Below are 12,546 nucleotides of genomic sequence, written 5' to 3'. Positions count from 1 at the left end.
CATCAATAGGTGTAAGAGGAGATGATGATGATGAATAAAGTTAGCTATATAAATCCCAAAACCAGTCTTAACCTGCATTTTAGACTAAAGATTTTCTAATTATCACATAGCTTTTGATTTTATTTTTCAGGTTAATCCTCCTCATCTGAAAGTAGTTCTTCCACCTGAAGAGGAATGTGAAGTTGGGAGTGGACGTAACAATTTCATTCATGCTTTGCTGCTTTTCATCCATCATGTTACACACCAACAACACTCGCGTATTGCTAACATCAATTTGTCAATGTCGGGTGTAAACCTTTCCTGGGTGGTTAGGCCTTCATGATTAACTTTGGATGTTTTTATTTATGAGAAAGGTATTTGTTTCTTATGAAATGAGTATTAATCTAAGTTACCCAAGAATACTAGTTTTATCTTTCCATTTTGTTTTCACAATATCTTTAGAATGTGATTTTGAGAATGATTACGTTTGTGCGAATGCTTCAACTCCAACAGTGTTATGAATACTTTCTTTACCTTATAAGGATATGTTTACATATGGTTTTATCTTCTGTAACTGTCATAAGTGTAAAAAATTACGCCTATACTTTTCCTAATGAACATTGTTTGATTGTTAAATGAAATTGATCTGAAATAACTTTTTAAAAAAAATGAGTATTTTACATCTCATTTCATCAGTGCAATTTTTTTTTATCTTGCTAGCATTTTTTGTAGTTATGTGTTATCAACGACCTTTTTAATTTTCTGCTAGCATCTTTTGTAGTTATTTGTTATCAACAAACTATAGTTTTCTTACATTTACTCAGGATTCATAAGATTTTAATTAGAATGATTTAATCTTTTCAAACAAATTTAGGTTTGTTATGCTACTAGATAATTTTCATTATAAAAGTACTTTATTTTTTGTAAAGATAAAGGAGCATTGAAAACTATTTTCAGTAATTATTTTTTAATGGGCCATTTTGATGTTATGTGGCAACTTTCTAAAAAAATATATCAGAAAAATAAATGACTACCTAATAGAAGGTATGAGAATAAAGAGAAATTATAAATGATGATTTGTTTTAGTAGTGCAGTATAGTACATTTTGTGACCATATTCTCCTATATTTAATGAAAAGATTTTCCATATAAAACATTGCCTCTGGCACTACTAATTTTTGTAACTTTAAACATAATATTCAATTGATTAGAGTAAAACTTACCACAGATCATCATGGAAAAATCCTTTAAACTAGGTTTGTTTAAAAGTTTTCTTAATTTAAAACTAAAAGCTGCTGCAAAGTATGGCAATTCTTGATGCAATATTATATTATCATCTAGTCAGAATAGCTCACTGAGATAACATAAAAAGCAGCTAAGGATTTAGACTATAAAAGTTAACAGAATATATTAAATATTTCTTGTTATAAATACAATATGTAATTAAATTCTATATCAGTATAAAAGTTTTCGATTTATGTAAAATACTGAATGGTTGAACACCATAAACCAAAAGCTAAAACACAGTACTTCACTAAAGAACACCTTTAACAAAGTAATAAATATGGAGGACTGAACTAACATAAGTTTTCGTTAGATTTTATATATATTTTTAGGAAAGCTATTATACAGAAAAATCAAATTGCCTTCATTTGTGCCATAAGGTCATCTAAAGAGGTATTATCAACTTCTACAGTATTTCCAGAATCTGCAGATGTTGGAGCAGGCCTTTCATAGGCCAAGGTAATTCCTTCAGCTAAACCAGTAATCTGAGCAGCTCCCTCTACACTGGCTTCACCTGCATCATCATCCACTAAACATATACCTGAAAAGTAAATGATTTAATGTATTGTACAAGGTGATTACTGTCTTACAATTACTATTATCCATGTTAGCTGTTCACCCATTAAGTGGCACAAGCACCTCTCGTTTAGCACTTAAAAGTTTAACCATTTTTAAAAAGAAATATCTAAAATGATAAAATACAGTAATCCCTCAAGCATTATATTACAGGTACCCTTGCAACAGCTGAAAAATGGAAAATACCAGTAGATACAGAAATCTACAGAATTTATTCTTTAAAAATTAAAGCTTTTATAAATCCTGTCGGTAAAGCTGGAAGGTAGCCAATAAACCTATAAAGTGCGAGGTGGCAACCCTACCTAAGCACTGTTGTGGGTAGGTAGAGGGGTGGCTGGGGGTACCCAAGCCACTATATCTCCACTCACAGCTCAGATCTGCCTTACTTTTCAATTGCAGACAAGATTTCAGGGGGACAGGTAATGGCGGGAAAATTTATATAAATAACTACAGGTTTGTATTAGGGAAAACTACAAATTATTACCAAATTTATTTGTTTCTTCACTAACAAACCTTTCGTTATTTATTTGGATGACTCACTCTTAGGTGGATGGAAGTCGGATTTCTGGCTTAGTCATTGACCCGGGTTTTCCTAGTACAGTATTAGACTGTATCTAAGGATAAACCTTAACACCTTAACAGCGTGAGAGTTATTGTGGCCTGAGAAATCTGTGTGGTTGTGGAAATAGCATATGAATGCCTGGATAAGAATATTCGAGTTCTTAAACAGGAATATTACACATATAGAAGTTTTCCAGTGTTTACCTCGCAGGAAAAACATTGGGAACGTGAACGAGTATAACTAGTTATTGTCTTTACTAGGATACAAGGGAAATTGTTACTACTTGCAGAGATTGAAGCCAGCTTGCAGAGGAACCCAAGGTGTTGTTCCCGAAGAGAAGATGAAGAAAGGAAAAGCCAGACACTCATTCATCCCAGATTTAACCTGGGTAACAATGCCCTCAACTAACTGCTACTTGTCCAACAAGGACTCTGAGGTATTTTTATACCACTTGTTGTGCAATCACCACACTGCCAATAGAGAACGTATCAAGCCTCCTGTGGGTCACGTCTTTGAAGTAGTGGGCGGTGAAGGTCGTTTGACACTTCCACACAACCGCTTGCAGAACTTGTGATATAAAGACTACGTTTAAATGCAAGGGATGTACTGATGCCCCTGACATCATGAGCTCTAGGTCTTCAAGCTTGAGGAGGGTCATGTTGGAGGGCATAGTCTATGACTTTGTGGATGCAAGAAGAGATGGTGTGCTTGGTGACCCTCCTCTTAGTTCTGCCCGAGCTGACAAATAAGGCTGAATGCTAGGGTCTTGTTGCTGCAGTGCAGTTCAGACAATATCTCAAACTCCTCACTGATCAAAGTAAGAATTGATCTGGGTCATTGGTAACAGAATGTAGACTCTTATCTGAAAGGCCCCGAATCTATGGTCTGGTACCCCTGGAATTTGAGTCTTAGCAATAAACTCAGGGACAAAGCCGAATGTCTCCTTCCCCCATCCCCTTGAATGGGCGGTGTTGTACAAGAGACCATAAAGTTCATGAATTCTTTGTGCAGATGCTAAAGCGAGTAGGAACACCGTCTTCAAAGTGAGATTACGGTCTGCTGCATGGTGTATTGGTTCGTAAGGACCCTTTAAGAATCTCAAAATGTGAACCATGTTCCAAGGAGGAGGTCTAATTTCCAACTGGGGGCAAGTGATCTCAAAACTCCGTATAAGTAAGGAAAGCTCCAACGAAGAGGAAAGATCTACTCCATTCAATCTAAAGACTAGGCTTAAGGCTGAGCGATAGCCTTTTACCGCCAAGACTGAAAGAAATTTTTCCTCTCTAAGGTATACAAGGATCTCCGCTATTACTTTAATAGTGTCATTGAGGGGAGAGAGACCCCTTCCATGACACCAACCACAGAAGACTGTCCAGTTTGCCCAGTACACTGCTGTCGAAGACTTTAGTAAGTGTTTAGACATTCTTCTCGCAACTTGTTGCGAAAAGCCTCTATGTGAGAGAAGACGCTGGATCATTTCCTGGCATGAAGTAGAAGGAACTGGATGGTCGTGTGAAAGATGTTGGCGTGTGGTTGTTTGAGTAGATCTGGTGTGAACGAAGTTCTCTCGGTTGATCTACTACCAGACGCAGAAGGTCTGGGAACCACTGCATGATGCCATAGTGGAGTTAGAGGGTCATCGTTAGATTTTTGTATGCTCTGGTTTTGTTGAGCAGTCTTCTCATCAGACAGAATGGAGGAAAGACGTACACGTCGCTGTTATCCTACCGTTGTTGGAATGCATCCTGCCATAGAGCCTTTTGGTCTGGGACTGGGGAACAGGATAGCGAGAGCCTGAAGTTCAGGTATGTTGCGATCAGGTCCAAGTCTGGGAACCCAACAAAGTCAGGCTATCAGAGGATTCAAAGCCTATTCAGAGCTCACTATCTGAGTCGCTCTGCTCAAGTTGTCTACGAGCACATTACTCTTGCCCGGAATGAAGAGAGTTGATAGTGTCATAGAATGATCTTCTGCCCATCTTAGATTCTCTACTGCAAGATGGCATAGGTGCTGCGAAAAGGTACTGCCTTGTTTCTTCATGTAAGTCACCACTGTGGTGTTGTTGGTGATCAATACCACAGAGTGACCCACCAGCAACTATTGGAGAGCCAGGAATGCTGCATTCATATCTAGGAGATTTATGTGCTGGTACCTTTCGGATTTGGACCAAAGGCCTGAGACCGTGTGATGCAGCAAATAGGCTCACCCTAATTCTTTTAATGCGTCTGTGAAGAGCAACAAGTCCAGAGGAGGGACGAAAAGATCTAGCCCTCTGCGGAGGTTCTCCTCTGCCACCTACCATTAAAGATCCAATACTTGAGCTTGGCCTATTGGCACTAGGACGTCCGGATACCCAGTGTGCTGGTCCCATAAGGACTTTAGATGCCATTGGAGAGATCTCATCCTGAGGCGGCCGTTGGGAACAAGACGAATCAGTGAGGTTAGACAACCTCAGAGGCAGAGCCACTGACGGACTGATAGGTCTCCTCGTCTGAGGAAGGGACAAGACACTTCTCTCAGCCTGTTTACTATATCGTCAAAGACTTTTTGAAGATCTATGTCTATGATCATACCGAGGTAAGATGACTTCTTGAGATTTATCACGATCCCCAGATCCTGACAAAACTCTAGATGCATTTCCCTATGATGAAGAAGGGTTATCTTTGAGTCTGCTAGAACTAGCCAGTTGTCTGGATATCTTAAGAGACGAATGCCATTCTTAAGAGCCCATGATGACACTAGGGCAAACACCCTCTTGAAGACCTGGGTTGCGGTCGAGAGACCGAAACAGAGAACCTTGAACTGGTAATGTTTGTCTTTGTGTATGAACCTGAGATACTTCCTTGAAGACGGGTAGATTGCGATCTGGAAGTAAGCGTCTTGGAGATCCAATGGGCACATGAAGTCCCTCAGTCTTACTGCTTGAATGACTGTCTGGCGTCTCTATCCTGAACGGAGTTTGAAGAACAAACTTGTTCAGGGGCTAGAGATCTATGACTGGTCTCCAACCTCCAGATGCCTTTTTCACAGAAAGGGTCGACTGTAAAAGCCTGAGGACCCATCTATGACCTCTTGGAGAGTGCCCTTCTGCAGCATGGTCTGGACTTTGGCCCTCTTACAGATCCTTTCATATAAAAGCTTAGAGGAATTGGATATCGAGTCAGAGGAGGGAGAGATTGAGTGAAAGGGATGCAATACCCTACACCGAGCACTGCGATCATCCAGGGATCGTCCCCGTGATGCTGCCACCTCTGCCAGAGGCGTTGCAGGCGTCCTCCCATTGGTGGACTGATGAGAGGATTGCCCTCCCTATTGGGAGCACCCACTTCAACCGCCCCTTCTACCACCTTTCTTTCCTCTGAAAGACTTTGTCCCTTTCTGGTCCCTGGACTGAAAGGGCTTCTTAGACACCTCAGATGTTCCAGATCTACAATTCGAGAGACATAAAGAGCTGGACTAATCTTTGGGAGGTTGGGAAGCCCTTCCATAAGGCCAAGAAGTCATGGCTTTGTGGAGGAGAGAATCCTTTGAGGATTTTCTCAATCTATCAGCTGCTCTTTTTACCTCTTTAGGGTTGAAGAGAGAGGTTCCCTTGAAGGCGCGTGACCTCCACTTTCAACACCTGCCTGGGGAACCTTCCAATCACTGTATCCCTTCTCTTTAGAATCGCATTCGCCCTCAAGTTGACCGCGTGATGCGAAAGGAATTCTAAGGTCCGGATACCTGACAGAAGGCAGGACTCCAAGGACTGTCTTGTCGAATTCTTGGAAAGATCCTCGAATCAAACAATCTGGCCCAACGACTCCAACTACAGGTTGAACCATGAAGCACATTGCATAGCTTACTTCGCGCCTCTCTATCTTGAGGAGTTCAGAGGCAGAAAGGGAGGCCTTCAAGGAAGCTGGTCTCTGTATTGGAACACCCCTGGTAAAAGATTCTACCGAGGGATTGAGAGTCAGGGTAGGACGAGGTTCATCCTGGATCTCGTAATACTTCCTCTGCAGAATGATGGGAAGTGGAAGTGATCAGGAGGAAGACCCTGCTCTAAGAGAGCTAGAATTGCCTGCTATTTGGGAGTGTTCGATCTTAAAATCGTTACAGGTTCTTTTAATAATTAAAATAGGTGCTTCCAACAACTACCAATGAAATATGGGAAATAAATACAAAAAGAAACTCATGAAAAACACAATACATTTATTCACAAACTCATAAAGAAAATTAATGTTACTTCTTCGGTTACTTTAACTGACAAATCAAATCAATCAAAACATCAATAGAGAAGGGGAACAGCCAGTACGGTAGAAATACTTAAGGAATAGTTTTCTGCAACTGCTGAGACGATACTGGAACAGAGAATTCAGGCTTGAGAACGTCGCAGAAGGGCGGCTGAAGCTTAGATGAAACTGGCACGATGACCGGATTCGAAGACGTCACAGAAAGGGTTGCATCAAGATGGGACATCAGAAGTCTTCTATAAGAATTCGATGATAGTGCTGAACTAAGGTAGGCTTCTGGCAGTGTTGGCTACTTCTTGTCACAAGGAGGGAGGGCTAGCTGCTTCAATTTGTCTCTTCTTCTCGGCCATAACAGGATTTTGGAGATAGGCATTTGTCAACTAATAGGAGGGTTAGTTTCTGGCTCTATCAGACTTCTGGTCATCTCTGCTTCTTATCTCATTAGGACTTGGATCTCATCTGCTTCGGACATAGTTCCTCTCTTGCCTTATGTCCTGTCCTAACTCCCTTGGACAATATCTTATTGAAGTTTATATACCCATGTATGGGCAGAGTTAATTACAGTGGTCATTTCCATAGAAGGCATTCTTTTTAACAATTCTGCATCTCGATTGGCTTCCTCAAAAATGCCCACTTAGATCTCGCCATGGAAGCTTCTACAAGAAATTTCTGATGCAATCTGGACCACGTGATAAGTCGTAACAAAAGGGCAGCACATGTCCTTCCATGATGACATATTTCATAAATATGGATTTCCTGCAGGTTGTTTCTAAAAATATACTGGCTCCACTAATTAAGACGATGACATCTTGGTCAAAACAGGACAGTCCCCTTATTGCGGCCGGCGCTCTCGTCGAGGCTCGGTTTTAGGTTTGACCAAACCATACGGTAGTCGGATCTCATCTCGCCTCGCTGATCACACATTGGGAATAGATATTTTTTTGTTTATAACATCCTTTTAAAAGTATTCTATCTACCCATGACACGTTCCCCCAAAATAAAAAAAAATAAAAAATCTACTGATTTTTTTTTTTAAAGGTCTGCAACGAAAAAACACATTCATCCCCGAACTGAGGAACATCTGCATGAAACTTAAACTTACTTAACATCCACAAAACATTCTTTCACATTCCATTCACACAACACAAAACTTCAGAAAAAAAAAGCTCTTGATTCATTGAAAAAAAACATTCCTAATCTGAAAAATCTCTGGAAAGGCTATCAGCTATAACATTCTTTCCTTTTATATGAATTATCTTGCAAGACTCCTTCTATATTAAATCCTTTGCTAAAATCAGGTAACAATAATACTGGCTCATAAAGCATTACGGCCTTTAATTTATTGAAAGCTTCTACACATTCCTCATCAAATGCAAAACTTCGTCCCTTCTTAAAAAGATTAGTTATGAGAGCGCTTATTTCTGAAAAATTGGATACAAATCTACGGAAATATGAAACTATCCCGAGAAATCTCATGGCCTGCTTTTTTGTTGCTGGGATTGGGAAATTGATGACAGCTTCTGTGTTCCAATTTTAGGACAAATCTTACCGAGACCACTGTAAGCCCTAAATAAGTCATAGTTTTCCCAAATTTGCATTTCTTTAAATTTGATACAAGGTTTGCTTTTTCAAGGGCTGTCAGGACTTTAACTAAAATTAATAAATGTTCTTACCAAGTTTCTGAAAATATAACAAGATCATCTAAATACACGGCACAGTTATCAATACCATTTGAAACTTTCTTCATTAATCTTTGGAAAATACTGGCTTCATTTCTTAACCCAAAAGGCATTACTTTAGGTTCATGATTACCGAACGGTGTTATGAAAGCAGATATTTTCCTAGCTCGTCTGCTTAGAGGTACTTGCCAATAACCTTTGGCCAAATCTATCTTGGAGACGAATTTAGCATTTCCGATCCTATCTAAGCAATCGTTGATCCTGGGAAGTGGAATATTACTTTGCTTAGTAACACCGTTTACTTTTCTGAAATCAATGCACAACCTATCTGATCCATCCTCCTTTTTTACCAGAACTACCGGAGAACACCATTCACTCTCACTAGGAACTATCAAATCATTATCTAACATATGCTTAATTTCCTTTCGTACTGAATTTGCCTTCTCTGGACTCAAACGATAAGGACTTTGTCTAATGGGTTTAGTGTCCTGTAACTCAATATCATGTTCTAAAAGATTAGTTAAACCTAAATTATCACTAACAGTTTCTGGATAACTTAGAAAAACATATAATTCACTCTGTTTTTCTTCTTCTAAGCTAGAGTTAAATAACTTGAAATTCTTAAGCACATCAGAGATTTTCTCGAAACTAATTTCTCACTGTGACATAGTTATTACTAGTATTGGGCGTTAGTTGTATTTCTTAAGCAACTTTATGTGCAGTCACTTAGCTCTACGTCTACCCATATCGATTAAGTAATTAAAATTACCCCTTTTTCCTAAAATAGGAAAAGGTCCTTCAAACTTATAAGATAATGAGGGACCTTCTTTCTTCTTCTTCTTCCCAGCTGTTTCCCATTTTTATATGGGGTCGCCGTTGCGGATGAGCCGTTTCCATCTTTTTCTATCCTGCGCTTCTGCCTCATCTACCTCCAGACTTTCGTCCGTGAAAGCTTGGGGTAGGTCAAGGTTGTCAGCTGGAACCTGTGAAGGGCCTGCCTCGGGAGACCCCCTTGCCAATTCCTGTTTATGAGCTTCCCTTGCCTTAGAGTTCTTAGGAACTATCTTTGAATCTTCCGATTCTTTCCTGGGAAGGAAGTGTTTCTAAAGTACAGATGTTTTGGAGGAAACTTGCGGTTCCTTAGGCTCCATCAGGTGAAAGATACACTGAATGTTGGTCCGGAGGAACGATCTCGATCAGTTTAGGATCAAAAGAATGGATAGCAATCTCCTGAGGAGAACCTATGCCCCTACTTGTACAGGGTTGTATGATGTTTGAGTGCGGAGGAGTGTTACGCTTCATCCTCCTCTGTTTGGCCATAATCCTTTCACCTGGTCAAACTGGCAGTAAGGGAAGAGGTCCTGTAGGTGGAGCAACTGCATAGTCTTGTTTGTTCTTGGTGTTTGGTCAAGGTGGAGATGACCTAAACACTGAAGGGGCAGAACTGCTTTGAGCACATCTCCTCCTATGTTCAGAAGGAGTGTCAGAAGAACACAAGGACGCCTTCTCCAACGGAATACTGGGAGTAGACCATGGTGGACGCGGTTGGGGATGGGCAGGTGGAAAGCCCAACCTGAACGTCTTCCATAGAGATGACACCAAAGTGTCATACCAGAGCAGAAGCTACCCAACTCTCGACAAGTCAGGAGTTTCCTTAGGGAGTCCTGGAGGAGTAGAACGCTGTCTGACTGGCCTATAGAGGGGCCTGCATTCTTGAAAGGCAACTTCTTTGGCAACGTTAAATGCTCCTTTGTGATTCACACTAGCCGGTCAGGAGATATGGGTACAACCATGTACTTGTTAGGGGGGTTCTTTCATTCTCTCCAGAAAGGGAATCGACCTGGGGCTAGAGCTGTCAGTAGTGGGGGACGTTATTGAACGAGTTGGACCCTCGCTTGCTTTCGAAGTTGTGGCTTCAGCACGTGAGACACTTGTCAACACAGCAGGTTTACTCGCTGTAGGAGGGGATTTTCGTGTGACTTGAGCATGATTCACACGTGAATCACGCGCAAAAGTTACAACTTCGCGAGGGAGGAAGAGGAGGACTCTGAGGCTCCTGTGCAGCTGTAGTATCTTGGACACTTGCCGGAGGAAGAGATGGGAGCCTTCAAGTGGGGGCAACGCGTTGCATTGGCGAGTGTTGTGGTGAAGCAGAGCTTGTAAGAGGGCGTCGCGTAGCCGAACGCTTACAAAAGACATTCCAGGTTTTGAAAGGTACTAAAGGTAGTCTTGGAAGAGGCTTCTTAGGGAGATGGTGTTCAGAATGAACTTGTCCGGTTGGAGGTTGTTTCAGAGAAGGATCAGATGTAGTGCGATGCGTGGATCGAGAGTGCGTGTGTTTACATCATCCTCGTGAAGAGTATCGTCTCGATCGGGAACTAGAGCATTTAGCGCGGGATCGTAAGCGCTTTGCTCATGATCGTGAATGATCTCGTGATTTTGAATGTCTAATCCTTGATCATAAGTATGTTGCTCGCGATCGTGATTGTCTCACTCGTGAGCATGAATGAGGTGCCCTTGATCGTGAGCATTTAGCTTGCAAACATGAGTGTTTGCCTCGCACTCGTGATCCTCGTGATCGCAAGTGCTTGGCATAGGATCTTGAACGTGTAGTTCATGAGTGCGTAGCTCTTGATCGTGAGCGTGAAGCTCATGATCGTGCACATAAATGCGCAATTTGTGTTCTTGAGTGCGATGCTCGTTTTCTAGTGTGAGCGTAAAGCTCGTGTAGCGAACATCGCGCCCTTGATCGTGAGCGTTCAGCTCGTGATCGAGAAAAATGCCTCGTTGAAGACGAAGGCCTAGAGTGCCACGATGAACTACGGTCTTTTTGGCGTAAGTGCATAGCGCTTGAATGAGAGCGTCTGAGGGAAGAACGCTAAGATCTCAAGTGATCTCTATGATCCACTGAACGCCATTAATGACATTCACAAAGTGAGCGCGAAGCTCATGAGGGCAATTGTCTTGAAGAACAAGGTGTAGTCTCTCATCCTGGCGATTGGCAAGCAGGTGGAGTGCTGGGCATAGGAGGATCATCTTACCCAACCTCAGCAGCTGGCAAGGGTAGCACACACAAGCTGGAACCTTTTCTGTGGGAAGAGGAAGTATTAGGGTTAGGCGACAATTTCGTCCCAAGATGGCGAGAGGGGACATCGTCAGCAGGAGGCCATTGGAGGGACGAATGGGAATGGTCACGTCGTCTGTGTGTGGAAGGGCTAGGAGAGGGCAGAAGGTGGACCTAGCACACATCCAGGGAGAAAGATGTTGAAGCCACAGGGGATGGGTCTCTCCTCGCGCCATGTTGAAGAATGTTGCAGAAACATCTCCTTCGAAGGGGAGCAGAAACCCCAAGGAAGACCATCTGCAAGGGAGAAAGGCTCCCCAGCAGCTGGAGGTGAAGATACTTCACTAGGGAAAGCATCAACCACCCCAGTACCCGAGGTTGCGAAGGAGTTATTCAGTCTGCGCTCCTACTTGACCATTCTCCTGATGAAGACGGGCAAGGAGGAGCTTCGGAAAGAGATCTAAGAGTACAAGAAGAAGACGGAGCTCTTTTCCCGTCGGAGGAAAACCCCGGGGAAGAAAGGTCTCGTTTGGCTTTCTTCTTCTTGCGCCACCCAAATTTCTCCCACTGGGAGGTAGGCCACAGCAGATGGCGGTAGTGTCGACAGAAGACATGAAGGTGCCACAGCCAGGACATGGGAGCGTACAGAAAAAGGACCACTCACACCTGAAAGTGAAAGAGAGCGCGTAAAGCAATGGTTGGTAAGTCTAATGGCTAAACCTTGGGACAGGAAGAGAGTGGACACATCCGATCTCTACGAACCAAAAGAGAAAAGTGAGGCAGCTCTGCAAGCTGTGAGTGGAGATAGGTGGCTGGGCTAAGCACCTACTTACCCACAACAGTGGTTAGGTAGGGTTGCCACCTTACACCTTTTAGTCTATTGGCTACCATCCAGCTTCACCGAAAGATAATCCATATAAATAACAAAAGGTCTGTTAGTGAAGGAACAAAGTCACAAAATAAGCTGCAACCCCCTGAATTGTATTCTTCCTTCAAAAGGGTATCCTTTTCTTCCTTAAGTACATTTAGAATACATTTGGCATTATTTGGAGCTCAAAGTATTAAGATTTTGTCAATATACTCTTACTTCATAATATGATGAAGTACTGAACCTAACTGAATTACATGATACCCTTTTTTAACGGAATCTCATCTTCAGATCCACAGT

At 42.0% G+C, this 12,546-nt stretch overlaps 2 protein-coding genes across 3 annotated transcripts in view; one reads left to right on the top strand and one right to left on the bottom strand.

The window, feature by feature from the left end:
• LOC137655120 (transmembrane protein 209) overlaps positions 1 to 1,052 on the top strand; it is a 112,214-nt gene extending 111,162 nt beyond the window's left edge. Inside the window, exon 12 of the mRNA XM_068389004.1 lies at positions 131 to 1,052. Within this exon, the coding sequence (XP_068245105.1) occupies positions 131 to 322 (192 nt within the window). The 3' untranslated portion in view covers positions 323 to 1,052. The remainder of the gene's footprint in view (positions 1 to 130) is intronic.
• Positions 1,053 to 1,565: 513 nt separating this feature from the next.
• The window catches only part of Uba5 (Ubiquitin-like activating enzyme 5), an 83,784-nt gene continuing 72,803 nt past the window's right edge, over positions 1,566 to 12,546 (bottom strand). For both annotated transcript variants that reach the window (XM_068389019.1, XM_068389012.1), the window contains exon 7: positions 1,566 to 1,803. In XM_068389019.1, the coding sequence (XP_068245120.1) occupies positions 1,616 to 1,803 (188 nt within the window). In that variant the 3' untranslated portion in view covers positions 1,566 to 1,615. The remainder of the gene's footprint in view (positions 1,804 to 12,546) is intronic.

Source organism: Palaemon carinicauda, chromosome 1, assembly GCF_036898095.1.
Source record: "Palaemon carinicauda isolate YSFRI2023 chromosome 1, ASM3689809v2, whole genome shotgun sequence".
Classification (NCBI taxonomy): Eukaryota; Metazoa; Arthropoda; class Malacostraca; order Decapoda; family Palaemonidae; genus Palaemon; species Palaemon carinicauda.
Note: the sequence above shows the minus strand (reverse complement) of the source record. Positions and strands in the feature narration are given on the sequence as shown.